Source organism: Rhinatrema bivittatum, chromosome 1 (genome assembly GCF_901001135.1).
Source record: "Rhinatrema bivittatum chromosome 1, aRhiBiv1.1, whole genome shotgun sequence".
NCBI classification, from domain to species: domain Eukaryota; kingdom Metazoa; phylum Chordata; class Amphibia; order Gymnophiona; family Rhinatrematidae; genus Rhinatrema; species Rhinatrema bivittatum.
This window is the reverse complement of record NC_042615.1, coordinates 68426233-68453224: the sequence shown is the minus strand read 5'-3', so window position 1 is coordinate 68453224 and position 26992 is coordinate 68426233. Positions and strand designations below refer to the sequence as shown.

Here is a 26992-nt window from a genome sequence, read left to right as displayed (position 1 = left end):
CATCTGAAGAACTACAGGAGCTGGAGGGTCAAGAGGACTAGGAAGCACAGGAAGGAGAACATCAGGAACCCTGGAACATCAGGAAGCAAAACATCAGGAAGCCTGGATTAGGAACCTCGAAACATGACGACATGGAACATCAGGAACCCACAGGAAGTCACAGGAAGCAAGACGAGACATGGAGCTCCAACGAAGAACGAAGGCCTGACAGAGCGCTGGAAGACGAGACTTCAGGAACTCCAATGCAAGGCAAGGCTTAAATGCAGGAGAATCCGTTATATAGGGTTGAGGCAGGAAACAGTCCTTAGGTGGGGCCCAGGGCATATCCGGCTGTGGGCTCTTTAAATCTGGTAAGGAGGTGCAGCTGCGCACCTAGAGGAGGAAACAGGAAGCTGTGCAGGACCATGGTCAGCGGCCCTGCACAGATGTCGCCGACGGAAAAGCAGGGCTGGGTCGAAGAGCAGGCCCCAACGTCTGCAGCGGCTCCTGCAGGAGGGAACGAAGGCGGCTCCGGCTGCCAGGAAAGCCCGGGGAATGCAGCCTCCAGCCGCGAAGATAAAACTGGCGTTGGCGGTGGTCCCTGCCGAGCCGGGGAGGCACTCCGAAGTCCACAGCTCCTGCCGCGGTGAAGAGGACAAGCTGACTGCGGCTCCTGCCGCAAAGAACGTCAGCGACTCCGTGCTGCATTGAAGAAGGCAGCACAGGAGGTGAGAGGCCTGCTCGCAGGGAATAGCTCCGCGGGCAGGATTCATAACAAAAATGAAATGCTAAGAGAAATCAGGGAAGTTAAACAATTTGGTAGTGTAGTAATAATGGAAGATTTCAATTACCCAATATTAATTGGGTAAATGTAACATCAGAATATGCTAGAGTTACAAGTTCCCAGATGGAATAAATGACTACTTCATGGAGCATTGGTTCAGGAACAGATGAGAGAGAGAACTATTTTTGATCTAATTCTTAGTGGAATGCAGGATTTGGTGAGAGAGGTGACGGTGGTGGGGCCACTTGGCAACAGTGATCATAATTATTAAATCTGAACTAATGACTGGAAGGGGGGACAATATGTAAACCTACAGCTCTAACACTAAACTTTCAAAAGGGAAACTTTGATAAAATGAGAAAAATAGTTACAAAAAAATTGAAAGGTACAGCTGCAAAGGTTAAGAGTGTACAACAGGAGGGGACATTGTTTTAAAATACCATCTTAAAAGTGCAGTCCAGATGTATTCCACACATAAAGAAAGGTGGAAGGAAGGCCAAGCGATTACCGGCATGGTTAAAAGGTGAGGTGAAAGAGGCTATTTTAGCCAAAAAATGTCTTGACGAAGGATCCAACTGACAAAAATAGGAATAAGCATAAGTATTGTCAAGTTAAATGTAAAACATTGATCAAACAGGCTAAGAGAGAATTTGAAATAAAGTTGGCCGTAGCGGTATAAAACTCATAATAAAAAGTTAACAAAATATATCTGAAGCAGAAAACTTACGAGGGAGTTGATTGGACCATAAGATGATCAAGAGGTTAAAGGGGCTCTTAGGGAAGATTAGCCTTTTATTCTTCCGCCTTGGCCTTATAAACCCTGGTGCACACCAATACTAGGAGATATATGAGTGCCCATGCCACACACATTTTCAAAGCACCCCGGCCATGCGAGTAACTCCTGGTATGCACAGAAGAGTCGGGTTTGGAAAAAGGAGCAGGCCGGGGTCTGGGCAGGGCAGGGGATGCATATCCCAGTGAAGCATGAGCCAGCCGGCTGTTGGCATGCAGAACTTACTGCTGCTCGAGAGAGCAGGCAAGTTAAAAAATAAAAAAAATTAGGTTAGGAGGGGTTTAGGGGTCAGGGCAGAGAGGGAAAAGGGAGAAAGGTTAGCTAGGGGATTTAGGAAGTTCCCTCCCAGTCCGCTCCTTTATTGGAGTGGACTGGGAAAGAAATGGGAAAAGGCCTAGTCGCATTGGCGCGTGTTTCTTAAAAACATTTCCCCCCTTGCACGAGCGAGTCTGTACCCACCCGCACATGCGATCACCAAAATAAAATTGGGTATGCATGTACACGCAGGTATTGGATTTTATAATATGCACGCAGCAATGCACGCATGTTATAAAATTGGCACGCACATGAACGCCTGCCTTTTCAAATTTAACCTTAAATGAATTCTTTGCTTCCGTGTTTACTAATGAGGATGTTGAGGAGATACCGGTTCTGAAGACAGTTTTCAAGCGTGATGATTCGGATGAACTGAACTAAAAATGCTGAACTTGGAAAATGTAGTAGGCCAGATTAACAAAGTAAAGAGTAGCAAATTACTTGGACCAGATGGTATACACCCTAGGATTCTTAAAGAACTCAAAAATGAAATTTCAGATCGATTATAAAAAATTTGTAACCTATCATTAAAATTGTTCATTGTACCAAAAACTGGAGGATGGCCAATGTAACCCCAATATTTAAAAAGGGCTCCAGGTGTGATCTGGGAAACTATAATCAGGTGAGCCTGACTTCAGTGCAAGGAAAAATAGAAGAAACTATTTTAAAGAACAAAATCACAGAAAAGCAAGTTTGCTTACCGTAAACGGTGTTTCCATAGATAGCAGGATGAATTAGCCATGCTGTCATGGGAACTGTCAATCAGGCCCGGGAAGCGGAGCTTCAAAAGTGATGTCAGAGCTTTGCTCTGAGGCTGCGTGTGGTTTCCCACACTGGAATCGACTCTCCTCAGTCTGTGATAAAGCAAGTGTGGTCATGAAGACGAAAGGTCGACTGGACAGGGAGGAGGGTGGGTCAGCATGGCTAATTCATCCTGCTATCTACGGAAACACCGTTTATGGTAAAGCAAACTTGCTTTTTCCCGTCGATAGCAGGGCTGAATTAGCCATCCTGTCATGGGAGTCCTAAGCTCCCCATCACGCTGGAGCAGTATGTTTTATCCGGAGTGAGTGAAGCGTGATGACCCTAAGTGCCAGTCGACTTAGAAGCATCTGTAGCGAATGCCTGTAGAAGGGAAAGCCCTAATTTGGCATTGTCTGTTGTTTGCTGATGTAAGCAATAATGGGCCGTGAAGGTATAGAGGGAGGCCCAGGTGGCCGCTTTACAAATGTCCAATGGTTGAACCTGTCAGAGGTGAGCTAGAGAAGCCGCCACTGCTCGTGTCTGATGTGCCGTGGGGCACGTAGGTAGCTTTCCTTGTTGTTTTTCACAGCAAAATTGTATGCATTGCGTAATCCAGCTAGATATAGTTCGTTTTGCCACGGGAAGACCCGGAGCATTTGGGCTGAAGGAAACAAAGAGTTGCGACGGTCTGGTAGGTGAATGGGTTCACTGTTTATAGTACGCTAATGCTCATTTGCAGTCCAAAATGTGAAGGAGTTTTTCTCTTTCAGTGGCATGAGGTTTTGGGCAGAACGTCGGTAATTCGATGGATTGATTAAGGTGGAACAGAGAGACCACCTTAGGAAGAAATGAAGGATGCGTTTGCAGCAGTACTTTGTGGTAGTAAAATTGGAGATACGGGCTGTAGTGCACCAGTGCCTGTAGTTCACTGACTCAACGAGCTGACGTGATGGCAGTCAGGAAGACTACCTTCCATGTAAGGTACTTGACGTGTGCCGAATCTAGTGGTTCAAATGGAGACACCATCAGTTGTTCCAAAACCAAATTTAGATTCCAAGGAACCGGAGGTTTAGAAATCAGTGGGCGAAGGTGTGAGAGGCCCTGGAGGAAATGGGAAATCATCGGGTGGAGGAAAATGGGCTGTCTGTCCTGTAGCCTGTGGAAGGCAGCAATTGCACTCAGGTGGACGCGAACGGAAGCCATGGCCAGTCCCACCTGGTATAGGGTATGTAGATAATCAAGCAGATGCGCCGGGGGACACAACGATGGGTCAATACCTTCGGATCCGCACCAGGTTGCTTTTCGTTTCCATTTGAATTAATAGTTACGGCGCGTGGATGGTTTCCGTGACACAAGGATCACTTCCTGAACTGTGAGAGAGAGTCCCTGCTCTGAGAGAAGGAGCCGTTCAACCTCCAAGCTGTTAGGTGTAGGGAGAAGTGCAGTGGGTGAAGTAGAGTACCGTGTTCTTGTGAGAGAAGATCTGCACAAGGTGGCAAGCAAAACGGCGGCTCTGCGGAAAACTGAAGGAGATATGTGTACCACGGTTGTCGGGGCCAGGCCGGTGTTATCAATATAAGCTGCGTCACGTCCAGCAAGCACTTCTGCAATGTGCATGTGATCAGTGGAATGGGAGGGAAGGCGTACATTAACGGTTCTGTCCTGGGTATGAGGAACGCATCCTGGGCTTGGCGGAGTGGGCTGGGCCATACTGAGCAAAAACGAGTCACCTTCCTGTTGTACTTGGTGGCAAAAAGGTCGATTCTTGGTTGCCCCTATTTGAGGAATATGGTTTCTACCACGTCTGGCTGAAGGGACCATTCGTGTGGATGAAAAACGCGACTCAATCTGTCCGCTCGAGTGTTGGCAATCCCTGGAATGTATGTGGCTTACAAATGAATCGAGTGACTGCATGCCCACGTCCAGATGGTGAGGGCCTCTCAACACAGGGTCCAGGATCCTGACACCCCTTGTTTGCTGATGTAAAACATGGCCACTTGGTTGTCAGTGTAGACCATGACCTGTGACCTTGAAGATGGGCTAGAAAGGTTCGTAGCGTGTAACTTATCGCCCGTAGCTCCAGGAGATTGATTTGGAAGGACTGTTCCTGTTGAGTCCAGAGGCCTTGGGTCTGAAAGATATCAAGGTGAGCCCCCCATCCCTTGCGGGAGGCGTCCGTGGTGAGGACTGCACTGTGCGGTAGGAGTGTGAAAGGTGCCCCTCTTGTCAGGGTGCGCCCTCTTAACCACCAGTCGAGTTCTGAGGCCATGGCTTTTGTTAACGAGATCTTCCAGGCGAGTGGTTGCGTATGTTTCCACTGTCGTTTCAGGTTCCACTGCAGTTTCCGCATGTGTAGGCGCGTGTGTGAGACTACGTGGATGGAGGCCGCCATGTGACCCAGAGCTGTCAAGACTTGGCGGGCGGAGGGAGCCCGGGTAGCCTGTAGGCGGCGGAAGATCTGGCGCATGGTTTGTCTTCTGTCTTGTGGAAGAAAGACTCTGTTTTTCATAGTATCCAGTAAGGCCCCTATGGACTGAATTATTTGTGTGGGTTGCAGCTGGGATTTTTGGTAGCTGACTACCAGTCCTAAGTGATTGAGACAATTTATCATGTCATGGAGATGTTACCGAAGGGTAGTGGGATTTGATGCTATGAGTAGCCAATCGTCCAGGTAGGGAAATATAATGATCCCCCGTTGATGGAGGAATGCCACCACCACTGCTATGCACTTGGTGAACACCCTGGGTGCTGTCGAGAGTCCAAAGGGAAGTACTTTGTATTGAAAGTGCTGGCCATTGACTTGGAAACAGAGGTATTGCCAGGGGGAAGCATGCATTGGAATATGAGTGTATGCATCCTTGAAATCTATGGAGCACATCCAGGCTTTGTGTTGGATCAAAGGTAATAGGGATTTGAGGGATACCATCTTGAATTTTTCCTTGACTATGAATTTGTTGAGGTCCCGGAGGTCCTAGACTGGGTGGAGGTTCCTGGACTTCTTGGGAATGAGGAAATATGGGGAGTAAAAGCCCGTGTTCTGGAAGGACAAGGGGAGGCAGTGGACAGCTTGTTGCTGTAATAAGGCAGTCACCTCCTCGTTCAGTCAGGCAGGGTTGGATCGGGTTCCCCTGGTTGGTAAATGAGGGAGGGGTGGGGGGCTCCGGAATGGAATTCTGTATCCCTGGCGTACAACATCCAGGATCCATTGGTCTGATGTGATGGACTCCCATTGCTGGATGTGGGATGTTATTCCCCCTGCTAATACCTGTGGTGATGGTGGCAAAGGCATCTCTAAAAAGACTGACTCTATTTGTTGGAGGATTGCGTTTGTTGGTTCTGAGAGCGCTGTGGGCGCAGCTGACCATGCCGGTTTTGGTTGTGTGGTTTGCTGGCATGGTGGAGGTTGGTACAGTGGCGGGCGGTAGGACGCATAAGGACGGAATGCTCTACGCTGGAAAGGTTGTCTTTTATAGGGTGCGTAGATCCTACGCGAAGAAGAGTAAGATTGTGGAGTGGTGAGTGACTGTACCGCCACTGATTGCTCCTTGAGCTGAGCCACCGTTTCTTGTAACTTGGAGCCAAATAAATTGTCTCCCCAGCAGGGCAGGTTAGCCAATTTATCGTGGACATCATCCCTTATGGTACTAGCCCTGAGCCATGCCACTCTCCTTGCCGCAATTACGTTCGCTGAAACTCTGGAAGAAGTGTCAAAGCCTTCGTAGATGGTATGTAATAAGTGTCGGATGGCCTCTTCGATGTCTTGCAGTGGATGGGGATCATGGAGAGACTGTGGATCGTCCTTGAGGCATTGCACGCACTCGAACAGGTACTGCACCAAATAAAACTGGTGGTGATTAATTTGGGTGGCAAGCATGGACGCTTGATAGGCTCGCTTAGCAAACTCATCCAGAGCGTGAAGGGGGCGAAGCGGAATGTAATTTCGTTTTCTTCGCTTTCCCTATTGCGGACTCGACAACCAGGGACGCATGTGGCAGTTGCGAGGTTGTGTAGTATGGAGATTTTTGCATTTTATATTTCAGATCAATCTTCTGAGACACTGCGGAGAGCGTGAAGGGGGTGCCCCAGGATTTTTCTAGGACCGAATCCAAAACGGCATGCAGTGGCAGAGCAGTGGGTTCGGCTGGAAGGTCGAAGATTTTTAACAAATCTAGAATGTCGGTTCTGGGGTCTGGGACCTTTTGAATGGGAAGGTTGAGGACTTTCCCGATTTTTTCCAGAAATTTCGGATATATGAGGTCCTCTGGCGGGGAATAAGGCTCTGCTGGTTCATCCGCCGGGTCGGAGAGATACCCCGTGGAGGAGTCTGGAGAGGTATCATGAAACTCCAGAGAAACCAACTGAGGCGGGGATTCCTTTGGCTGTAACGCCGGGATGGGATCTGGTAACAGAACCAGAGGTGAAGGATATCGGTGTCGTATTGGTGTTGAGTGCACCGATGGCTGAGGAGAAGCCACCACACTGGGAGGGTTGGAGGCAGGCAACTGGAAGGATGCCTGCATAACTTCAAAAAAGCCGGACAACGCTAGGGAAAGGTTGACAAAGGCATCCTTCGTCAGCGGAGGCATAGCGGGTTTCTGAAATTTATTTATTTTATTTATTTATTTTTAACTTTTATATACCGAGGTTCCTGTATGACGTACAAATCACCCCGGTTTACATACAACTGCAACTTCGCACAAAGGCAGTACATAAAACAAGTGAAAACAAGAACTAGTACAAGGAACTCAAACTGTATATTGAGTTAACATGCCTTGTGAAAATACCATATTAGAGAAGGACAACTAGGAAAACTAGGTCTGAATAAAGGGTAGTAGAGCTTGGTGGAAAGGGGGTAACATATGATGCAGCCCTTTAGGAGGTGAAGGACGTTGGGGACTGGACAAGTCTGTTGCTAAACCAAGGCCAAAGTTATGCGTCAGGGAAAGCTTGGATGAAAAGCCAAGTTTTTAGTTTTTTCTTGAAAGCCAAATGGCATGGTTCTAGTCGTAGGTCCGGGGGGAGCACATTCCATTGATGGGGGCCTGCTATAGATAGGGCACGCTTCCTTAGTGATGTTTTCGCTGGAGGGGCATACAGTGTGCCTTTGTATGCACTTCTGATGGGTCTGGATGAAGTGTGAGGTCTCAGTTGGGTGCTTAATATGAGTGGAGAGAGGTTGTGCGTCACTTTGTGTATAATTGTGAGAACTTTAAAAAGGATCCTGTATTTGATAGGCAGCCAGTGTAGGGTACGGAGGATGGGGGTGATGTGTTATCTTTTATTCGAGTTGGTGAGAATTCTGGCAGCGGCGTTCTGTACCATCTGTAAAGGTTTGATGGTGTTGGTGGGGAGAACGAGCAGGAGGGAGTTACAATAATCGATCTTAGATAGAATGATGGATTGTAGGACCAGGTGGAAGTCACTGAAGTGAAGGAGTGGTTTTAGCTTTCTGAGGACTTGCAGTTTGTAAAAGCACTCCTTTCTGGTGTTGTTTATAAACTTTTTTTAGGTTTAGCTGGTTGTCCAGCCAGGCTCCTAGATCCCTGACCTAAAGTGACAGGTTAAGGTTTACGATTGTAGGTTGAGAAGAGCTTGGTGGGTTGGGCAGGGCGTAATTGTCATCTAGAGAGATGATGAGCATCTCCGTTTTGTTGGAATTGAGAACTAGGTTAAGGCTGGAGAGTAGGTGCTTAATTGACTGAAGGCAATCATTCCAGTGGGTCATGGTTTTATGAAGGGATTCTGTGATCGGGATGAGAATTTGTACATCGTCCGCAAAGAGGTAATGAGTTAGCTTTAGATTTGTGAGTAACTGTCAGAACGAGAGAAGGTAAATGTTAAAGAGAGTGGGTGAGAGGGAGGATCCTTGGGGGACTCCCTGGTCAGAGAGGACGGGATGGGATTCTTTATTGTTTATCCTGACTTTAAAGAATGTGTTGCATAAGAATGACTTAAACCAACTTAGTGCAGATCCTTTGATTCCTATGTTTGCTAGTCGTTCTACAAGTATTGAGTGTTTTACTGTGTTGAAAGCTGCAGACAAGTCTAAAAGAACAAGAAGGTAGGATTGTCTTTTCTCCAGGTTTAAGAGGATGGTGTCCGTGAGTGATAAAAGGAGGGATTCGGTGTTCAGAGATTTGCAGAATCCATACTGAGTTGGGGCAAGTATGTTATTTTCTTCTAGGTATTCCGAGAGTTGCTTGTTAACTATTTTCTCCATCAGTTTGGCAATCAGAGGTAAGTTGGCTATGGGGCGGAAGTTGGCTGGATCCGTAGGTGACAAATTTGGGTTTTTTAGTAGAGGTTTAAGAATTGCAATTTTTAACTGGTTTGGTACTATGCCTTGAGTTAAAGAGATGTTTATAATTTCTGCGATTGGTTTAGAGATGGTATTCGGGATGGAGATGAGAAGGTTCGTCGATAATGGGTCCGACGGGTGGGAGGAAGGTTTGAGTTTCTTGAGAATATTTTCTTTCTCAAGAGAAGAAGTGGGCTCGAAGGATTCAAGACTTGTGGTATTTTGAGGCAGGATCACGAGAGGGGGAATAGGCGAGGGATTGTGAGTTGTAAGAGGGTCGGTCAGGTTGGAGATTTTTTTCTTGAAATAATTGGCCAGTTCACTGGCTTTGTTGAGTGCTTGGTTATCTGGGATGATGAGAGGGGATGGTTTGGTGAGAGTTGAGACATAGGAGAATAGTGCCTTCAAGTCAAAGATGAAGTTGTGGATTTTTTTTGCATAGAAATCTCTCTTTGTTCTGAGGATGGCGTTCCTGTAGGTGTTGAGGAGGGATTTGTAGATGGCTTGCTTCGTAGTGGAGGGGTTTTTCCTCCAACTTTGTTCTTTACTTCTTAGTTCCTTTTTAAGGGACTTCAATTCTGGGGTGAACCATGGTTTCCTGTTGTCCGGAGAGGGTTGTAGAACTTTAGAGGTGGTCGGGCAGATTTGGTCCGCAACTTTATTGGTGATATTGATCCATGAGGTGGTAGCTGCGGTTGCGTCTGAGAGGTCAAGTTGGGTTAATTCCTTGGAGAGTTGCTCGCTGAGTAGGTCTGGAGAGCAGGGTTTCCTGAATTGGATAGTGATTTTCGGGAAGGCTTGAGGTGGGTGTTCCTTGATCTCAAGAGCAGTGGATATGATACAGTGGTCCAACCAAGGGACTGGAAAGCAAGTGGGATTGGTGTAGATGGAGATGCTATCATTAATGAAGATAAGGTCCAGGGTGTGGCTCGCTTTATGCGTGGGGCTGTTAACAATTTGTGTGAATCCCATGTAACTGAGCGAGGAGAGAAATGTTTCACAGTTGAGTGATAGTGGGGAGGCGTCTACGTGCATGTTAAAGTCTCCCAAGATTATGGCTGGTTTGTCGGCATTGATATGTTTGGCTATGAGCTCGATCATAGATGAAGGGTCTGATTCTAGGGTTCCTGGGAGGGCGTAGATAAGGCCTATTTGTAGATGCTCAGATTTGAAACAAGCAAATTCAGGCTTGGTTGTTGTAATTGTCTGTTGTAAGGTTAGACCTAATCCTTTTTTCACGGCTAAGAGGAGCCCTCCTCCTCTTTTTTTCGGTCTGCGGACAGAGAAGAGGTTGTAAGATTGCGTGGGAAGCTAATTCATTAGTACTGTATCGGTGGGTTTAAACCATGTTTCCGTGATTGCACAAATGTCTGGGTTAATTTCAGATAGTCATTAAGAATGTGGATGGACATGTGACAGGAATCACTGCTAAGAGGATGTCAGCATCTGGGCTCTTACTGAGAGAACGAGGAGTACGAATTTTGTCCGGTAACTTTCGTTTCTTGGATAGTGGTTCCTGTAAGGAGCTGGCTTCCGAGTGGCGATGAGAGGCCAAGGATAAGTCAGAATATACTCGGACTGAAGAGGAGGAGGATGATGGGGAGTGAGAGGAGAGTTTTGGAGCTCCCTTTCCTTCCGAAGCTGAGAAAGCAGACGTAAACATTGGCCCTAGAGCCCCAGAGGCGTGTCCCCGCTTCTGTGGACAGGACTGTGTCTTTTCAGCAGTCCTCTTCTGCGAGTACGGCACTGGGTGTCTCGAAGCCGGCTCCATCATTGATCGATGGGACTTATCCGTCGAAGACTTTTGGGAGGAAAGACCTTTATGTGGCTGGTTGATTTCCTTTCATGGCTGCGTTGATTGCTTCGCGATCGGCTCTCCGGGTTTCTTCTTCGGCGCTGATTCTTGCGTATAACATGAGAGCGTTGAGGCCGGCGCCGTCCGCGTCGTGTCGTCTCGTGGCGAGGTGTCGCCTCGGTCAAGTGGTGCAGTCAGGCGTCATGGCGACTCTGCCCCCCCCCGTCTCTCTCAGCGCATTCATTCGCGGGTGAGATCAGGTCTCCAACCCTTCAGGCTCAGTGTGGACTCTGGGTTTGGAATGGACTGGATTGCGGCCCCGAAGCAAGTAGGTCTTACTTTTCTGTTTCTTCTCCAAGCCCGACCTTGCAGTCGTGGCCTTGATAGACGACGCTCGATACTTCGGTGGAAGTGTACGGGTGGCAGGTCCTGGGGAAGATCGGGTCTCGGAGGGAGGGGCATGCAAACCTCCTCGGGTTGCTTTGAGAGCCTGCATCTTATTGGAGCGTTGCCTCCGGGCTCTCGGGGATATCCATCCGCAGTGTTGACAAGACTGCATCGGATGGTCTGGGCCCAGACACCAATAGCAGCAGTCATGCCCGTTGGTAATCGACATTACCTTCCCACATGCGCAGGGCTTGAAACCCGATGGTCAGGGACCTTCTTTCCTGCCGTGTTCCGACATGATGAGCAAATTCTTCCTTTTTTTTTTTTTTACTTGAAAACTGTGATGCTGAGGAGGTCTGAAGTTCCGCGTGTGATCCCGCTCGCGGAAAAACAGACTGAGGAGAGTCGATTCCAGCGCGGGAAACCACGCGCAGCCTCAGAACAAAGCTCTGACATCACTTTTGAAGCTCCGCCTCCCGGGCCTGATTGACAGTCCCCATGACAGCATGGCTAATTCAGCCCTGCTATCGACGGGAAACACATAGATAGACATGGTTTACTGGAACACAGCCAGCATGGAGTTACCCAAGGGAATTCATGCCTCACAAATCTACTTTTTTTTTTTTTTTGAAGAGGTTAATAAACATTTGGATAAAGGTGAAACAGTGGATGTAGTTTATTTGGATTTTCAGAAGGCATTTGACAAAGTCCCTCATGAGAGGCTTCTAAGTAAACTAAAATGTCTTGGGATAGGAGGTAATGTTCTTTCGTGGATTGCAAACTGGTTAAAATACAGGAAACAGAGTAGGATTAAATGGTCAGTTTTCTAAGTAGAAAAATGTAAACAGTGGAGTGCCTCAGGGATCTGGTGCTTTTCGATATATTTATAAATGATCTGGAAAGGGATACGAGTGACGCGATCACATTTGCAGATAACACAAAATTATTCAAACAGGTTAAATCACATGCGGATTGTGATAAATTGCAGGAGGATCTTGTGAAACTGGAAGACTGTGCGCCCAAATGGCATTTGAAATTTAATGTGGACAAGTGCAAGGTGATGCACATAGACAAAAATAACCCATGCTGTAATTACATGATGTTAGGTTCCACATTTAGAGTTACCACCTAGGCAAAAGATCTAGACATCATAGTAGACAATACATTGAAATCGTCGGCTCAGGGTGCTGCGGCAGTCAAAAAAAGCAAACAATTTTAGGAAATATTAGGAAGCGAATGGGGAATAAAACAGAGAATATCATAAAGCCTCTGTATTGTTCCATGGTGAGATTGCATCAAGAGTACTGTGTACAATTCTGGTCACCGCATCTCGAAAAAGATGCGGTGACCAGAATTGCAATGCGAAGGTACAGAGAAGCGTGACCAAAATGATAAAAGGGATGGAATGGCTCCCCTCTATGGAAAGGCTAAAAAGGTTAGGGCTGTTCAGCTTGGAGAAGAGATGCCTGAGAAGGGGATGAGGTAGAGGTCTGACCCAGTATGGCATTTCTTGTTCTTTAACCACAATTGGAATTAAGAGGGAAGTTATAAACACCAAGGGCCAGATTTTAAAACTTATGCACAGGCGTAGATTTGTTCGTGCAACTCGGTGCGAACAAATCTACGCCCAATTTTATAACATGCGCACGCTGCCGTGCGCATGTTATAAAATCCAGGGTCAGCGCGCGCAGGGGGATGCACACATATGCACCTTGCGCGTGCCTAGCCCGAGGGGAGCTCCGATGGCTTTCCCCGTTCCCTCCAAGGCCACTTGGAAATCGGAGCGGCCTTGGAGGGAACTTTGTTTTTCGGTCCCCCCCCACCTTCCCCTCCCTTCCCCACCCCACCCCTACCTTATTTTATTTCTTACGCCTTCCTGGCCGGCGCGCAAACCTCCGGCATAGCTGCATGAAGGAGGCCTCGGGACCGCCCCCGGACCGCCGCCACACCCCCGGACCCACCCCCTTCCCGCTCCTTTTTCGAAGCCCCGGGACATGAGCGCACCGCTGAGCCTATGCAAAATAGGCTTGGCACGCGCAGGGGCAGATTTTCTCAGGTTACGCATGTAGCCTTTGAAAATCTGCCCCACAGTATAAAATCTCCATAACAGTAACTGAAAAGTATATTGGAAAATTCAACAAATGCAATTCAACCTGAATGGATGATTTTCAGCATACTCAAGCTTATGATGGAGAATCTCATCGAAATGTGGAAATCTGAAAATCCATATTAACTATTTCCTATCATGCTCCTGAATCAATGAAGAGTGGGAGCCAATTTGAGGAAAAAACCTTCTCCAAGGAGCTCATATTTCCATCAATCCTGGTAGACAGAGGCTGCTCCACGCATTTAATTGCAGATCAAAGAGTTTCCAAAGTAATATCCATGTCAATGTGGAGGAAGGGGGAACCTCTCATACCACTGACCACAGGAGAATGACTGTTATCACGGATCACCTATATACCAAGTCCAGGTCCAGCACAAAGAGGGAAACTGGAAACTCCCTCAAGTACTGTTTCCCTTCTTCCAAACTCCATAATTTTTCTCATCTTTAACGGGTAGTCGCCTAGTATTGGGACTCAAAAGAGATGGAAGCTTCAGAGGCTGAGCCCCCAAGCACCAGCACCAATACTATTCCTAAACTAGGATAACACATGTCCTTGTCCTATAAGTAGATATGAAAGGACCTATCTTGAGTGCAACAGAATTAATTCCTTTCCTTTTCTTGCCTATGGACAATTGAGAGAGGGAAAAGTTGAAATTTGGACATAGGGATGAGCCTGTTTGGTAAGGCACTGCTGTTTTATAGTGTAGTAGACACACTTAGTGACTTCACTCGTGGATACAACCACTGTATATTCATACGTTCTCACTCTCCAGTTGTCTCTGTCCTTTACTTCCTGGCTACTCTAGCCCCCAAGTTCACTCTCCCTGTTAATTGTATCTGCGCTTCGGCCTTCCTGTTATATGGTTATGTTCAGTTAACCCCTAAGTTTGATGTAAACCGGCCTGATATGAAGCTTGTCATGAAGTTCGGTATAGAAAAATGTTAAATAAATAAATAAAATAAATAATAGTCTTCCCAGCGAAGAGACAGGGCTCAAGATCTCAACATTGAGCACAGCAGATATCAGCATATTCATTCAGTCTCCCCCGAGTATATCTTTGCTTAATTTTGTTTTATTTTTGCTCAGACTATTGCATTTTAGAATATTGATTTTTTTTTTAAATTTTTTATTTATTGTGTTTTAAAAATATATACAAGCATCCACTTGTCAAAGAAATATCTCAAGTACAATTAAAGTAATACACAAATGAAAATTTCCATTATCATTTAACCAATAGGCTTCACTGTACTCAGTATTAATAAAGGAAATATGGGAGAGCTATGGAAACAAGGAGCGATACAATATCAGAAATAAACAAAAACAATTGGCCGTCCTACATAAACCTCCACCTTATTACTTCACATACACCTAAGCTGTAAGCTTAAATGGGGTTGGTATGAGTGTCCAAGAAGGATCTTAACTGAGATGGTTCTAAAAATATGTATCTCTGCTCCCCACTCATTACATGATACTTGCAAGGAAATTGTAATTTGAAAGTTCCCCCCTTCTGGAGAACTTCCATTCTCATGTTAAGGAATAATTTCCTCCGCTGTTGTGTCTGCTTAACCAAGTCCGGGTAGCACCATATCTTTTGTCCAAAAAATAACATTTGATTATTTCGGAAAAACTGCTTAAAGACATTATTTTTATCCATTAAAAATGCAAAAGAAACTAATAGTGGCCTCCTTTGGGTCACCACCATTTCTTGCGATGAATCCAGAAGGGCTGTTAAATCAGGTAATGATATTTCTTCCAAATTGCCTTGATTAGCTCCACCAGGAAATAAGTAATAAGCTTTTGTAATAACAGGCTTAATTTCTTCAGGAATTTTCAGAATATTGAAGATTTTTAAATGTGTACAATGAATAGCTGGTTTTGTTTTTATTTTATATTTTTATGTTTTATTTAAATTTGTTTAAAATCATGAGAGGTCTAGAACGGGTAGATGTGAATCGGTTATTTACTCTTTCGGATAATAGAAAGACTAGGGGGCACTCCATGAAGTTAGCATGTGGCACATTTAAAACTAATCGGAGAAAGTTCTTTTTTACTCAACGCACAATTAAACTCTGGAATTTGTTGCCAGAGGATGTGGTTAGTGCAGTTAGTATAGCTGTGTTTAAAAAAGGATTGGATAAGTTCTTGGAGGAGAAGTCCATTACCTACTATTAATTAAGTTGACTTAGAAAATAGCCACTGCTATTACTAGCAACGGTAACATGGAATAGACTTAGTTTTTGGGTACTTGCCAGGTTCTTATGGCCTGCAATGGCCACTGTTGGAAACAGGATGCTGGGCTTGATGGACCCGTGGTCTGACCCAGTATGGCATGTTCTTATGTTCTTAACTTACAGATATTTTATTGTTCCTTGTTGTAGGGTATTTTATGTGTAAAGCAAGTTTGCTTACCTTAAACAATGTTTGCCGTAGATAGCAGGATGAATTAGCCATTACATGTGGATGGCATCATCTGGCAGCACCGAACAGACTTGTCCCTCCAAGCTAATACAGCTTTGAATTCTCCAGAGTATGTGCGAGAGCTCCCATGCAGGCATTACCTTATGAGTCTCTTCAGTCTATACTAGCTAATCTAACTGTGTAGTCGACTCTCCAGGGAGATGGATGGGTATTCCATGTCTAATTCATCCTGCTATCTATGGGAAAACTTTTTAAAGTAAGCAATCTTGCTTTTTCTGTCAATAAGCAGGCTGAATTAGCCATTACATGTGGCAAGTCCCAAGCTGAGGGTTGCAGCAGAGCATATCAGAAGAGACGCATATATGAAGCCTTTGTTGCAGGGGCGAGCAAAGGCATCCATGGCTAACGCATTTCGATGCCTGTGTAGGGAGCAGAATCTGTCTCTTCTGTGGTTCGATTCGGATGCAAGAGGTCAATGGTTGGTTGACCTCAGCACTAGAAGAATTTGCTCTCTACACATGGATTCAGACCACTTGTGGGGATGGAGACATCGACTGAGATGGTGTTAGTATGTGCGGTATGCCTGTTAGATAAGTGGCCTGGACATGCATGGAGTGTGCAAAGGCCCAGGCCCAGAACTGTGCGGCTTCTGGCAGAGCAGGTAAGAGCCTGTGCGACCCTGTTTGTTCGATTACCACATTGCCACTATGTTGTCTGTCTGTATCCACAAAGTTTTGTGTGAGAGGCAGTGTTTGAAGGCATAAAGGGCATAACGCATGGCTCGAAGCTCCAGGAAGTTGATCTGAGAACTTTCATGAAGCGGAGTCGATGCATTTTGGGTTTGGAGGGTATTGATACAAGCTGACCAACCCAAGGTGGATGCGACCGTGGCCAAGATCATCTGAGGATTTGGTTACTGGATCGGTGATATGGATCAGGGAAGAAAGCAGTCGAATGGATTAGAGCCACTGAAATTTTAAAATCCACTGAGGTCTTCTCCTGGCTAGTCTGGCCTTAGGAGTGACGTGGATCGTGGAAACTATGTGGCCCAGCAATGGAAGAATTGATGGGCTGAGGCTATGTTGCATGCGCGCAGAGATGTGGACAATTTGATAGGATGTCTGTGCAGTTATTGGGCAGGAAGGCTGTTGCGACAGTAGTGCCCAGATCTGCTCCATATGGGATTTATGGTAGTTAATCAGAATTCCCAGCCAAATGTAGTAGATTTATAGTGAGTCTTAGAGAATTTAGAGTTCTTTGTTTGGATTAACTCCTTATTGGGCAGTCGTCCAGGTAAGGAGACGCGTGACTGTTGTTGTTCTTTGTAGATGAGCGGCAGTCACTGCTAGGTATTTGGTGAAATACACAAGTTTTCGAAGCTAGTTCGAATGGCAGAACTTGGTATTGAAAATGTTACTGACTCACTATGAAGTGTATAGAAAGTCCAGAGAATAGAGGCAACCCCCTTGTTATAGTAAGGGAAGCATGGTGCAGAGACACACCATTTTGAACTTTTCTTTCTGAAGAAATTTGATGAGATTTCTGAGGTCCAGGATGGGTGGAGGTCGCTTGTTTTCTTTTAAAGTAGGAAATAGTGGGATTAAAAACCTCTGCCTTGTTGCGTTCGGGGAACGGTATCCTCAGTGGGATGGAACGTTCATTTTTTTTTTTTAATTTAAAAAGTTTTATTGTTTTGGATGTCAATGATACATAAACTCAAAGTGCACGCAGGCACAAAATTCTCAAAACTGCAAATGGAAATGTATCCAACCATCTGTATAATGATCTGTATAATGATCCTATAATGATCTGTATAATGATCCTAAATCAGTGAACAGTGTTACCCTTCGCCCATTGTTCATATGATTTCCATAACTTCTGGAAATGTTCCAGTCGATCCTGTCGAATGTCAGTCAACTTGCTCAAATAATAGACGCTAGACATTCTTTTCCAAACGTCCGGACTCTGTGGGCATGTCACTTGTTTCCATGCGGCCACTATAGTCATTCGTGTTGCTAAAGCCACCTGCGTTATTATCATCCGATGTTCTCTGCTGGTATCTGGATGATAATAACTCTTGTACCCGGGCCCGCTTCGCAACTGGCTCAATGGACATTGATGCCGGTGTGGTATCAGTGCCGGCACCGAATGCGGAACCACGTTGGTGCCAGCGACGATGTTTCCCTCAGTGCTCGGCCCGGTCATTCTCCAGCACCAAGGAAGATGCCACCGATGTCATGGATGGCACTGGTGACGGACGGTCGCTGTGCCTCTACTGCTCCTGGCAATATTTGTCACACAAGGATTACAACGGGCTCTGGTTTAGAACCAGAAGTATAGAGCGTTTTCCTTAGTCGAGGGCATCGATGAAAGTATCGATGGCGGCACAGGCGGCATCAATGGAGGCATCGATGGCATTGACGGTGGCCCTGGTGGCAATGGGAACCGTGGACGTCCCAATCCCTCTAGCCCCGATGGACGCGGTGGAATATCGCAGGAAGGACACTCGCGGGCATCAAGGGGTGGACTGACGGTGATAGACATAGGGAGAACAGAGGGCCGCAATTTGGTTAGTAACCCTGGGGAACCGATAGTGAGGTGACAGGAACCAACCAAAAAAAAAGGGCATAGTACTCACTGAGCGTCGATGAAATGTACACGAACAGAGACCCGTGTATGGAAATTATTTGTGAAGTAAAACTTTAAGTGTTTCTGTGAGGAAAAGTTGTGAGAAAAATCTCACAGAGTTCCTAAACGCCGGGCAAACTGCAGCGCAGAAATAAAGAGACTGAAGAGAGACCCCTGTAGACACAGGGATCATAGCATGTTGGGCATGCTCAGTGTGCTCGGCAAATGTTTTCCATGATAGGGCTCCATCCAGTGACGTCACCCATATGTGAGGACTACCATCCTGCTTGTCCTGGGAGAATGCAATTTATGCATTTTCCCTCTTCAATATAAACATGCCCCAAAGACTGCCTCCTCTAAATATGGTTAAACGTTTGCACGTTGTGGAATATGAATACTTTCAGCTGCATTGAGAGAAGGCAATTTTCAGATAGACAATTTAGAGTAGATTTTAAAACATGTGCGCGGTTCCCGACCCGCACATGGACACGCCAATTTTATAAGATGCGCGTGCATGTTATAAAATCCATTGGCCATGTGCATGTGGGATTTTATTAAATTACGCATGGCGATGCAATCGGGCCTTCCCCAGGTCCCTCCCTGTCCGCTTCCTTCCCCTTTCCCCCTCTCCAACCCCCTCTCCAACCCAACCCCTAACCCTACCTACTTATCCAAAAATGTTTTGACTTACGACTTACTGCTCCTCCGGCCACTGTCCCGCCCCACCCAGACCATGCCCCCTAGCCCCCACATTTTTCAGAGTCCGGCACTTGTGAGCGTATGCGACTTATGTGCATGGCTGGGCCCTTTTGAAAATGCGCTTAGGGCCCAGCCACGCACATAATTGCCAATTTTAAAATTTAGCCTTTTATGTACTGTATATAAATTGCTATTTCCCTGTGCAAACAGCTATTTAATTATGAGGGCAATTTTCATAAACTGTGGTTTAACACTAAAATGTATGGAAATACAGAGTAGTAACTGACCATATGAGTTCTGTAGGAAAAGTCATAAGAGGTGCAAGCAGAGGGGACAAAAATTGAATGGAGTCGTCCACCAGTCAAAAGCCTACACATGTCTACAACAGGCTTGCATAGGCCAGACATACTTGCAACAAATAATCATAGATTTACATATACTCATTAGGCAGAATTGCTTACCTGTAACAGATGTTCTCCAAGGATAACAGGACATCAGATGGAGTCTAGCACAGAAGATCTTCTTCAAAGTTTCTCTATCTTTGAACGTGCCCCACTGGGCATATGCAGCATACCATATCACCACTCAGCTATGGTACATGGGAGTCCCTTCTGTAATATTTATTTTTCCATGGAACCTATTAATTGCAGGCATTTGCTCTCCTGATGTCCCTAGATATTTTGGTATCCTCACTAGCAGGAATCTATTGTCACACTGTCCTGTGATCTTTTTTTCTTTCCCTTTTAGTTCTCTAGGTATATTTTTTCAGTCATTTCTATTAAGTTTGTTCATTTTTTCTGGGTTTGCACATTGCATCAAGGCACCGGGCTCCATCTAATGTCACCCATTTGTGAGGACTGTCATCCTGCTTAACAAGCTTAAAAGCAAACAGAATGTTGGGAATTATTAGAAAGGGAATGGTGAATAAAACGGAAAATGTCATAATGCCTCTGTATCGCTCCATGGTGAGACCGCACCTTGAATACTGTGTACAATTCTGGTCGCCGCATCTCAAAAAAGATATAATTGCGATGGAGAAGGTACAGAGAAGGGCTACCAAAATGATAAGGGGAATGGAACAACTCTCCTATGAGGAAAGACTAAAGAGGTTAGGACTTTTCAGCTTGGAGAAGAGACGACTGAGGGGGGATATGATAGAGGTGTTTAAAATCATGAGAGGTCTAGAACGGGTAGATGTGAATCGGTTATTTACTCTTTCGGATAGTAGAAAGACTAGGGGGCACTCCATGAAGTTAGCATGGGGCACATTTAAAACTAATCGGAGAAAGTTCTTTTTTACTCAACGCACAATTAGACTCTGGAATTTGTTGCCGGAGGATGTGGTTAGTGCAGTTAATATAGCTGTGTTTAAAAAAAGATTGGATAAGTTCTTGGAGGAGAAGTCCATTACCTGCTATTAAGTTCACTTAGAGAATAGTCACTGCCATTAGCAATGGTTACATGGAATAGACTTAGTTTTTGGGTACTTGCCAGGTTCTTATGGCCTAGATTGGCCACTGTTGGAAACAGGATGCTGGGCTTGATGGACCCTTGGTCTGACCCAGTATGGCATTTTCTTATGTTCTTATGTTCTTTAAGGATAGAAAGACCGTGGAAGGACAGACAAAGGGTTGTGTGTGTGTAGGATTTTGCAGAAGACTGGTAGTGCATGTGGTATACCTATGAATTTTAGTTTCGGTAACTGTCACCTCTAAAGTAAAAGAATAAGAGATAAAGAGTCAAAAAATGGCACAATCAGCTAGAACTGTCCACCTGAAAACCTACACTGTCCAACGATACTAGCATAAAAATTACTGCTGTCACATTGTAGAATCTTACAAAGCTAGCCTTTGGCCTGTTCGTGCTTTTTCTAATGCCAGGCTAACCACTGCGCAGATCTCATAGAATTAGCCAGAAACAGTTTTCCATGTCGTGAACTACAGTAACCTCTGCTAGACTGAAGCCAAAGTCAGTGTCTTACACTGACCAGAAATAATACAAACCAGACTTTGCTTACTACTAGTGGTAGAGTTTTACAGGAGTAAAGACTGTACATAGGCATGAAATTATTATTCATAAGATAACTATCTACATTCTAGCAGTTTAGGTAACAGAATGTTTATTAGATGATCAGTTTTAACTTATATGTAAGTACACCATGTTGTAGGTAAGACTACCCAGAGATGCACAACTCCGATTACTAACAGAGTACTAAATAATGAAATGTTGTTCACTGCTGTTTACTAATGAATGATCTGAAATGATATAAAGCTTTGTACTGTCTGAAAAACACAGATTGACATAATTGTGCTGTCTTCTTACATGTAAACAAATTAATTACCATCAGAGTCACTAAGGGGTAGATTTTAAAAGCCCTGCGCGTGTAAATCCTGCATAGGCTGCTGGCGCACGCAAAGCCCCGGGACACATGTAAGTCCCGGGGCTTTGCTTGGGGTGTTTGTCAGGGGCCATGTCAGGGGCAGCGCGGCATTCGGGGCATGTCCAGAGGCGTGACGGCGGTCCAGGGGCAGGGCCAAGTGCTCCTGCACAGCAGCCTGTGCCGGGGCAGGGAGCCAGCGATGCGCACAAGGCTCCCTCAACGAAATAAGGTAGGGGAGGGGGATTTAGTTAGGGCTGGGGGATGGGTTAGATAGGGGAAGAGAGGGAAAGGTGGAGGGGGGACAAAAAAAAGTTCCCTCTGAGGCCGCTCCGATTTTGGAACGGCCTCGGAGGGAACGGAGGCAGGCTGCGCGGCTTGGTGCGTGCAGGCTGCCGATTTTGCGCAGCCTTGCGTGCGCCGACCCCGGATTTTAAAAGATACGGGCGGCTACGTGCATATCTTTTAAAATCCGGCGTACTTTTTAAAAATCTGCCCCTAGGTGTGGTTATTGTCTGATATTTTCAACAGTGTTGTTTAGCACCTAGTTAGGGGGACCTCAGATTCAACAACACTCAAAGATAATGCTTCTGGAACACTATGCATCCATCTCCATTACTACTACTACTACTTAACGTTTCTATAGCTCTATACAACATACGCATTGCTGTACAAATACACAAAAGGACAGTCCCAGCTCAATAGAGTTTACAATCTAATAAGACAAACATATAGCACAAGAGACTTGGGGTATAAGGCAAGACAATTCTTAAAAAGAAATGAAGGTTAAGTTAAAACTAAAAGAAGGCAATCAGGCATAAGATTTAAAAGCAATTTCAAAAAGATGGGTTTTTAGATGAGATTTAAACATGGCAAGAGGGAACATGGCACATCAGTTCAGGAAAACTATTCCAAGCACAGAGTCGGTCTGTCTCTCAACTTGTAAACACTTGCAAGATTATGGTAAGAATATTCTTGTACATTTCTTGATACTGTTGTGATGTGTTCACTGCCCTGTAATGTCCTCTTTGTTGATATTGCCTGTTTTATTTTCATATCTAGATTTTGGGTCCCTCCCAACACAGTTTTTTGGTCAAAACAAGGTTCATGTCAGGGGACTGTGTAACCCTTTACAAATTTGGAAATATCTGATGATACATCTGGACTATCACAAATAAAAAAAATTTTGAATCTAAAAATGATGGATATTTGAGACTCTCTCTGCCCTACTTATCTTGTGTTTCAGTTATTTTGTGGTGTGGGCAGTCACCTTTGTTCCTTTTTAGCATAAAGAAAGAAATGACATTTTAGAAATGTTTTGGATATGCATAGAGAAGGACAGCAAGGAGTCAAAAAAAGACTTCACAGTTACAGGCTGATGGAACTGGAATGACGACTGTCTTATCTACAGAAACAGAGGAAGAGCAGAGGTGGGCTTGGGGGGGAAGATAAAAATCTCAACATGGCCATGATGGAGCTCAAGGTGGCAGTGGGACATCCAGGCAGCAATGTCAGACAAGAAGGCTGAGATCCAGCACTGAATTTCTGGTGAAATGTCTGGTGTAGAAAGGTAGATCTGGGAGTCATCAGAATAAAATTGTATTGAAAGCCATGAGAGGAAATCAGAACACCAAGGGAATTAGTATATAGTGAGAAGAGAAGAGGGCCCAGGCCGGAGCCCTGAGGCACACCAATTTATAGTGGAATGGCAGTAGAGGAAAAATCTCCAGAGGAAATGCTATAAGTGCGATTGGAAAAGTAAGAAGAGAACCAAGATAGAACATAGTCCAAAATCCAAGCAAGGACAAAAGTATCAAGGAGTAAGTGGTAGTCAACAGTGTCAAAAGCAGCAGACAGGTCAAGGAGAATAAGGACAGAGTAAAGACCTTTGTTTTAGCTATAAACAGGTCATTGGAAACATTGGCAAGGTTTATTTTAGTTGAATGTAGAGGGCAAAAAACAGACTGGACTGGATCAAGAATGGCTTGAGATGCAAGAAACTCAAGACAGCGGCGGTGAACAGAATCTCGTCTCCCTTCTCTCTTTTGCCTCCAAGTAGTTTGGAGGCAAAAGGGAGAAGGGAGATGGGATGATAATTGCCAGGACAGGTAGGATCCAGTGAGGGTTTTTTAAGGAGTGGTATAATTATAGCACATTTGAAGGCTGCAGGAACAGCAGCAGTGGAGGGTGATAGATTGAGGATGTGACAGATATAAGAGATGACTGCAATGAAGATGGAGCTGAGGAATTGGGTGGAGACAGGGTCACAGGAACAAGTAGTGAGTTTGGAGGAAGAGAGAAGACTAGCAGTTTCTTCCACTTTGACTTCAGGTAAGGAGGAGAGAGTGGTCGAGGCTAGGAGAAGGGTAGAGGAAAGAAGTGAGGAAGAGGCAGGTAAAGGTAAAATAGTTGAGCACTCAAGACTAATTTTGTGAATCTTGTCATGGAAGTAGTCAGCCATAGCCTGGGCAGAGAGAGAAGGGGATGAGAGAGGTGAGGGAAGTTTGAGGAGGCAATTGAGAATTGCAAAGAGAAGGCAAGGGATGGATGTAAGAGTTTGTCAGATGGAAATAGTAGTCTTGTTTGGCAAGTGCAATAGCATACTGGAAAGTGGTCAGCATGAATTTGAAGTGTATGAAGTTTGCATGGGCATGGGACTTCAGCCAGAGACACTCTGCAAAGCGGGCACAGGAACATACTTAGCGAATTCTGGGGGTGAGCCAAGGTTTAGTGCACCTTACAGGATAGATGAAGGGCAAGAGTGTCTAAGGCTGAAGCGAGTATGGTGTTATAGGAAGAAACTACTTCATCCACAGATTCAAAGTTGTGGAGGAAAGGAGAGATGAAACAGCAGTGGAAAGATGCAAGGGTCAATAGCTTGGAAGAGTCTGAGGGGGAAGGTGGTTTAATGTGAAAGTTATCAGGTGACAGTCTGAGTTAATACTGAGTTATCCTGTGAGCTCACCCCTGTTGAACTGATTTTTTTTTTCTCTTTATGAATTTGAAAATTAAATGTACTTTTTTTTTTTTTGACAACTACCAAGTCATATAAGCACATTTAGCAGCAAAATGCTAAAAGTGATTCTTATTCATGAAATTCTATGTTAATTTCCTTTCCTTTAATCCCGCCAGACCAGTCCAGACAAGTGGGTTATATCTCCCTGCCAGAAAACGTTTTGGTGGCTTCTAATAATAATCGTAAACCGGAAGACTCAAAACCATTACTGTAGAAAAATCAAACAACCCTACCTGCTCTCATCTCACCAGGCCCACACACCCATCTGTTTTATATATATATATATATATATATATATATATATATATATCTTTATTCTTTCATTTCAGTAATATGTCACAAAGAAAATACACATGATTTCTTTTACATGAACACGGATAACCTCCTCACTTTTCTGTTTGGAATTTAAAATATCTAATTTAAAAGTCATTGGGCTAGGAAAAAATCAATACAGTTCTCATCTTAGATACTGCACCAGTGCATATATATAGATTCCCAATATTTGAATAAAACAATTTTCTTTAATCATTGCTATACATAAAGAATCAATAAGATCTGATATGACCAATAAGCAGAAGAAATTCAGCATTAAATAAGTTGATTAATATAGGTATCAAGAGCATATTTATAACAAATGAAACATGAAAAAGTAGGGATGTATGACCTGGTCAAGAGTTGAACTCAAAGTGAATTTCAGCCTAATTCGAGTTCAATAAATTTCATGTATTCACCCAAGATCAGCAAGAAGTGACTGCTGAATTTTCTTCTTAAATATATATTGGCAAAAATCTGAGAAAGTTCAAAGTGGATGTGAGAAAATCTGCCAACCCACAGAAATCAAAAGCTGATCTTTAATTGCTCTGTCAGTGAAGTTCCTTGTATCCTCTTCAGATTTGCCAGCAAATTAATTTTTTTTTTAAAAGTTGTAAAAATAAAATTTCACAAGCATGTGGATACTACACAAGTTCTAAATGATTCACAAAGTATTCCACACATTCTTTTAAATGCTACAGATAACTATCATTACACTAAATACCTTTAATATAAAATTGACCTTACTATGAACATAAAACACTGGCCACATTTATAGTCTTTGCCAAGAACTGAAAGTAACCATCCATACCTCTCAAGATACTGTGACTGTTTCTTTACCAAGCTTATTTCAATTGGTAAACTCAAAACAGGATCTTGCTTTTTTTTTTTTTAAGATTTGCTGAGATTAAATCAATGATATGTAAAGCCATCATCTTACCATAGTTGTTTCTTGAATAGATCCAAAGCTGTTAATAAAAATGTTGACAACTACATCAACTGGAATACCTGTTTAACAAATTAAAAATATAAAATGAGAAAAAAGGAGTTATATTAAAGTATGCAATATTAAAAAATGTATCATTTTGAACAGTTTAGCACACTGAAAGATATATGTACAAGCTCAAGTTTTGACTAACTGTAGTATTATGTAACCAGGTAAAAGCAAGTTTGCTTACCGTAAATGGTGTTTCCGTAGATAGCAGGGTGAATTAGCCATGCTGTCATGGAAACTGTCCATCAGGCCCGGGAGGCGGGGATTCTAAGTGATGTCAGAGCTTTGCTCTGAGGCTGAGCGTGGTTTCCCGCGCTTGAATTGACTCTCCTCAGTCTGTGAAAAAGCAAGCGTGTTCGTGAAGGTGGTAGTCGACTGTTCAGGGAGGTGGGTGGGTCAGCATGGCTAATTCTTCCTGCTATCTACGGAAACACCGTTTACGGTAAGCAAACTTGCATTTTCCTGTCAATAGCAGGGCTGAATTAGCCATTCTGTCATGGGAGTCCTAAGCTCCCCAGTGCACTGCAACCAAGTCTCTTAGTTCATATATGTTGCGGCGTGCTTATGATTACGTGGCAGTCGACACTGCAAAAGTGTTCTTCCCAATTTGGCATCCTCCGCTGTTTGCTGGTCTAAGCAATAATGGAAAGTGAATGTGTGAAGAGACGCCCAAGTGGCTGCTTTGCAAATGTCCAATGGTGGAACGTTTGAGATGTGCCAATGAGGAAGCCACCACCCGGGTTTGATGAGCGGTGGGAAGAGAAGGTAGCTTGCAGTGTCGTTTGTTGAAGCAGAAAAGTATGCATTGAGTAATCCAGCTAGAGATGGTACGCTTAGCTACGGGAAGTCCCGGAGCATTTGGGTTGAAAGACACAAACAGTTGTGACGCCCGATTAGGCGAGTGGATCCGCTGTTTATAGTAGGCCAGCACCCTCTTGCAGTCTAGTGTATGCAGAAACTTTTCTCTTTCATTCTGATGCGGTTTGGGACAGAACATCAGTAGTTCGATGGATTGGTTCAGGTGAAATTGTGATACCACTTTTGGTAGAAAGATCGGGTGAGTCCGTAAGAGCACCTTATGATGATAGAACTGAAGTTATGGGCTATAGTGCACTAAAGCTTGTAACTCGCTGACTCGGCGAGCCGATGTGATTGCAACTAAGAAGACCACCTTCCAGGTTAGAAACTTGATGTGAGCCGATTCCATCGGTTCAAAAGGTGGTAGCATTAGTTGCTCCAGAACCAGATTGAGGTTCCAAGGTACAGGGGGCTTGGAGACTAGAGGACGAAGGTGAGTGAGACCCCGGTGAAAATGTGAGACCATTGGCTGAAGAGAAATAGGTTG

The 26992-nt window shown here is 44.6% G+C and overlaps 1 protein-coding gene across 5 annotated transcripts in view; it reads right to left on the bottom strand.

The window, feature by feature from the left end:
* Nucleotides 1-26992, bottom strand: part of GLRB (glycine receptor beta) — a 255060-nt gene that overhangs the window by 138569 nt on the left and 89499 nt on the right. For all 5 annotated transcript variants that reach the window (XR_003858600.1, XR_003858595.1, XR_003858602.1 and 2 more), the window contains one exon: nucleotides 25594-25661. Coding sequence is in view for 1 of the 5 variants with exons in the window: in XM_029615712.1 (XP_029471572.1) it covers nucleotides 25594-25661 (68 nt within the window). In the remaining 4 variants the exon portion in view is untranslated. The remainder of the gene's footprint in view (nucleotides 1-25593; nucleotides 25662-26992) is intronic.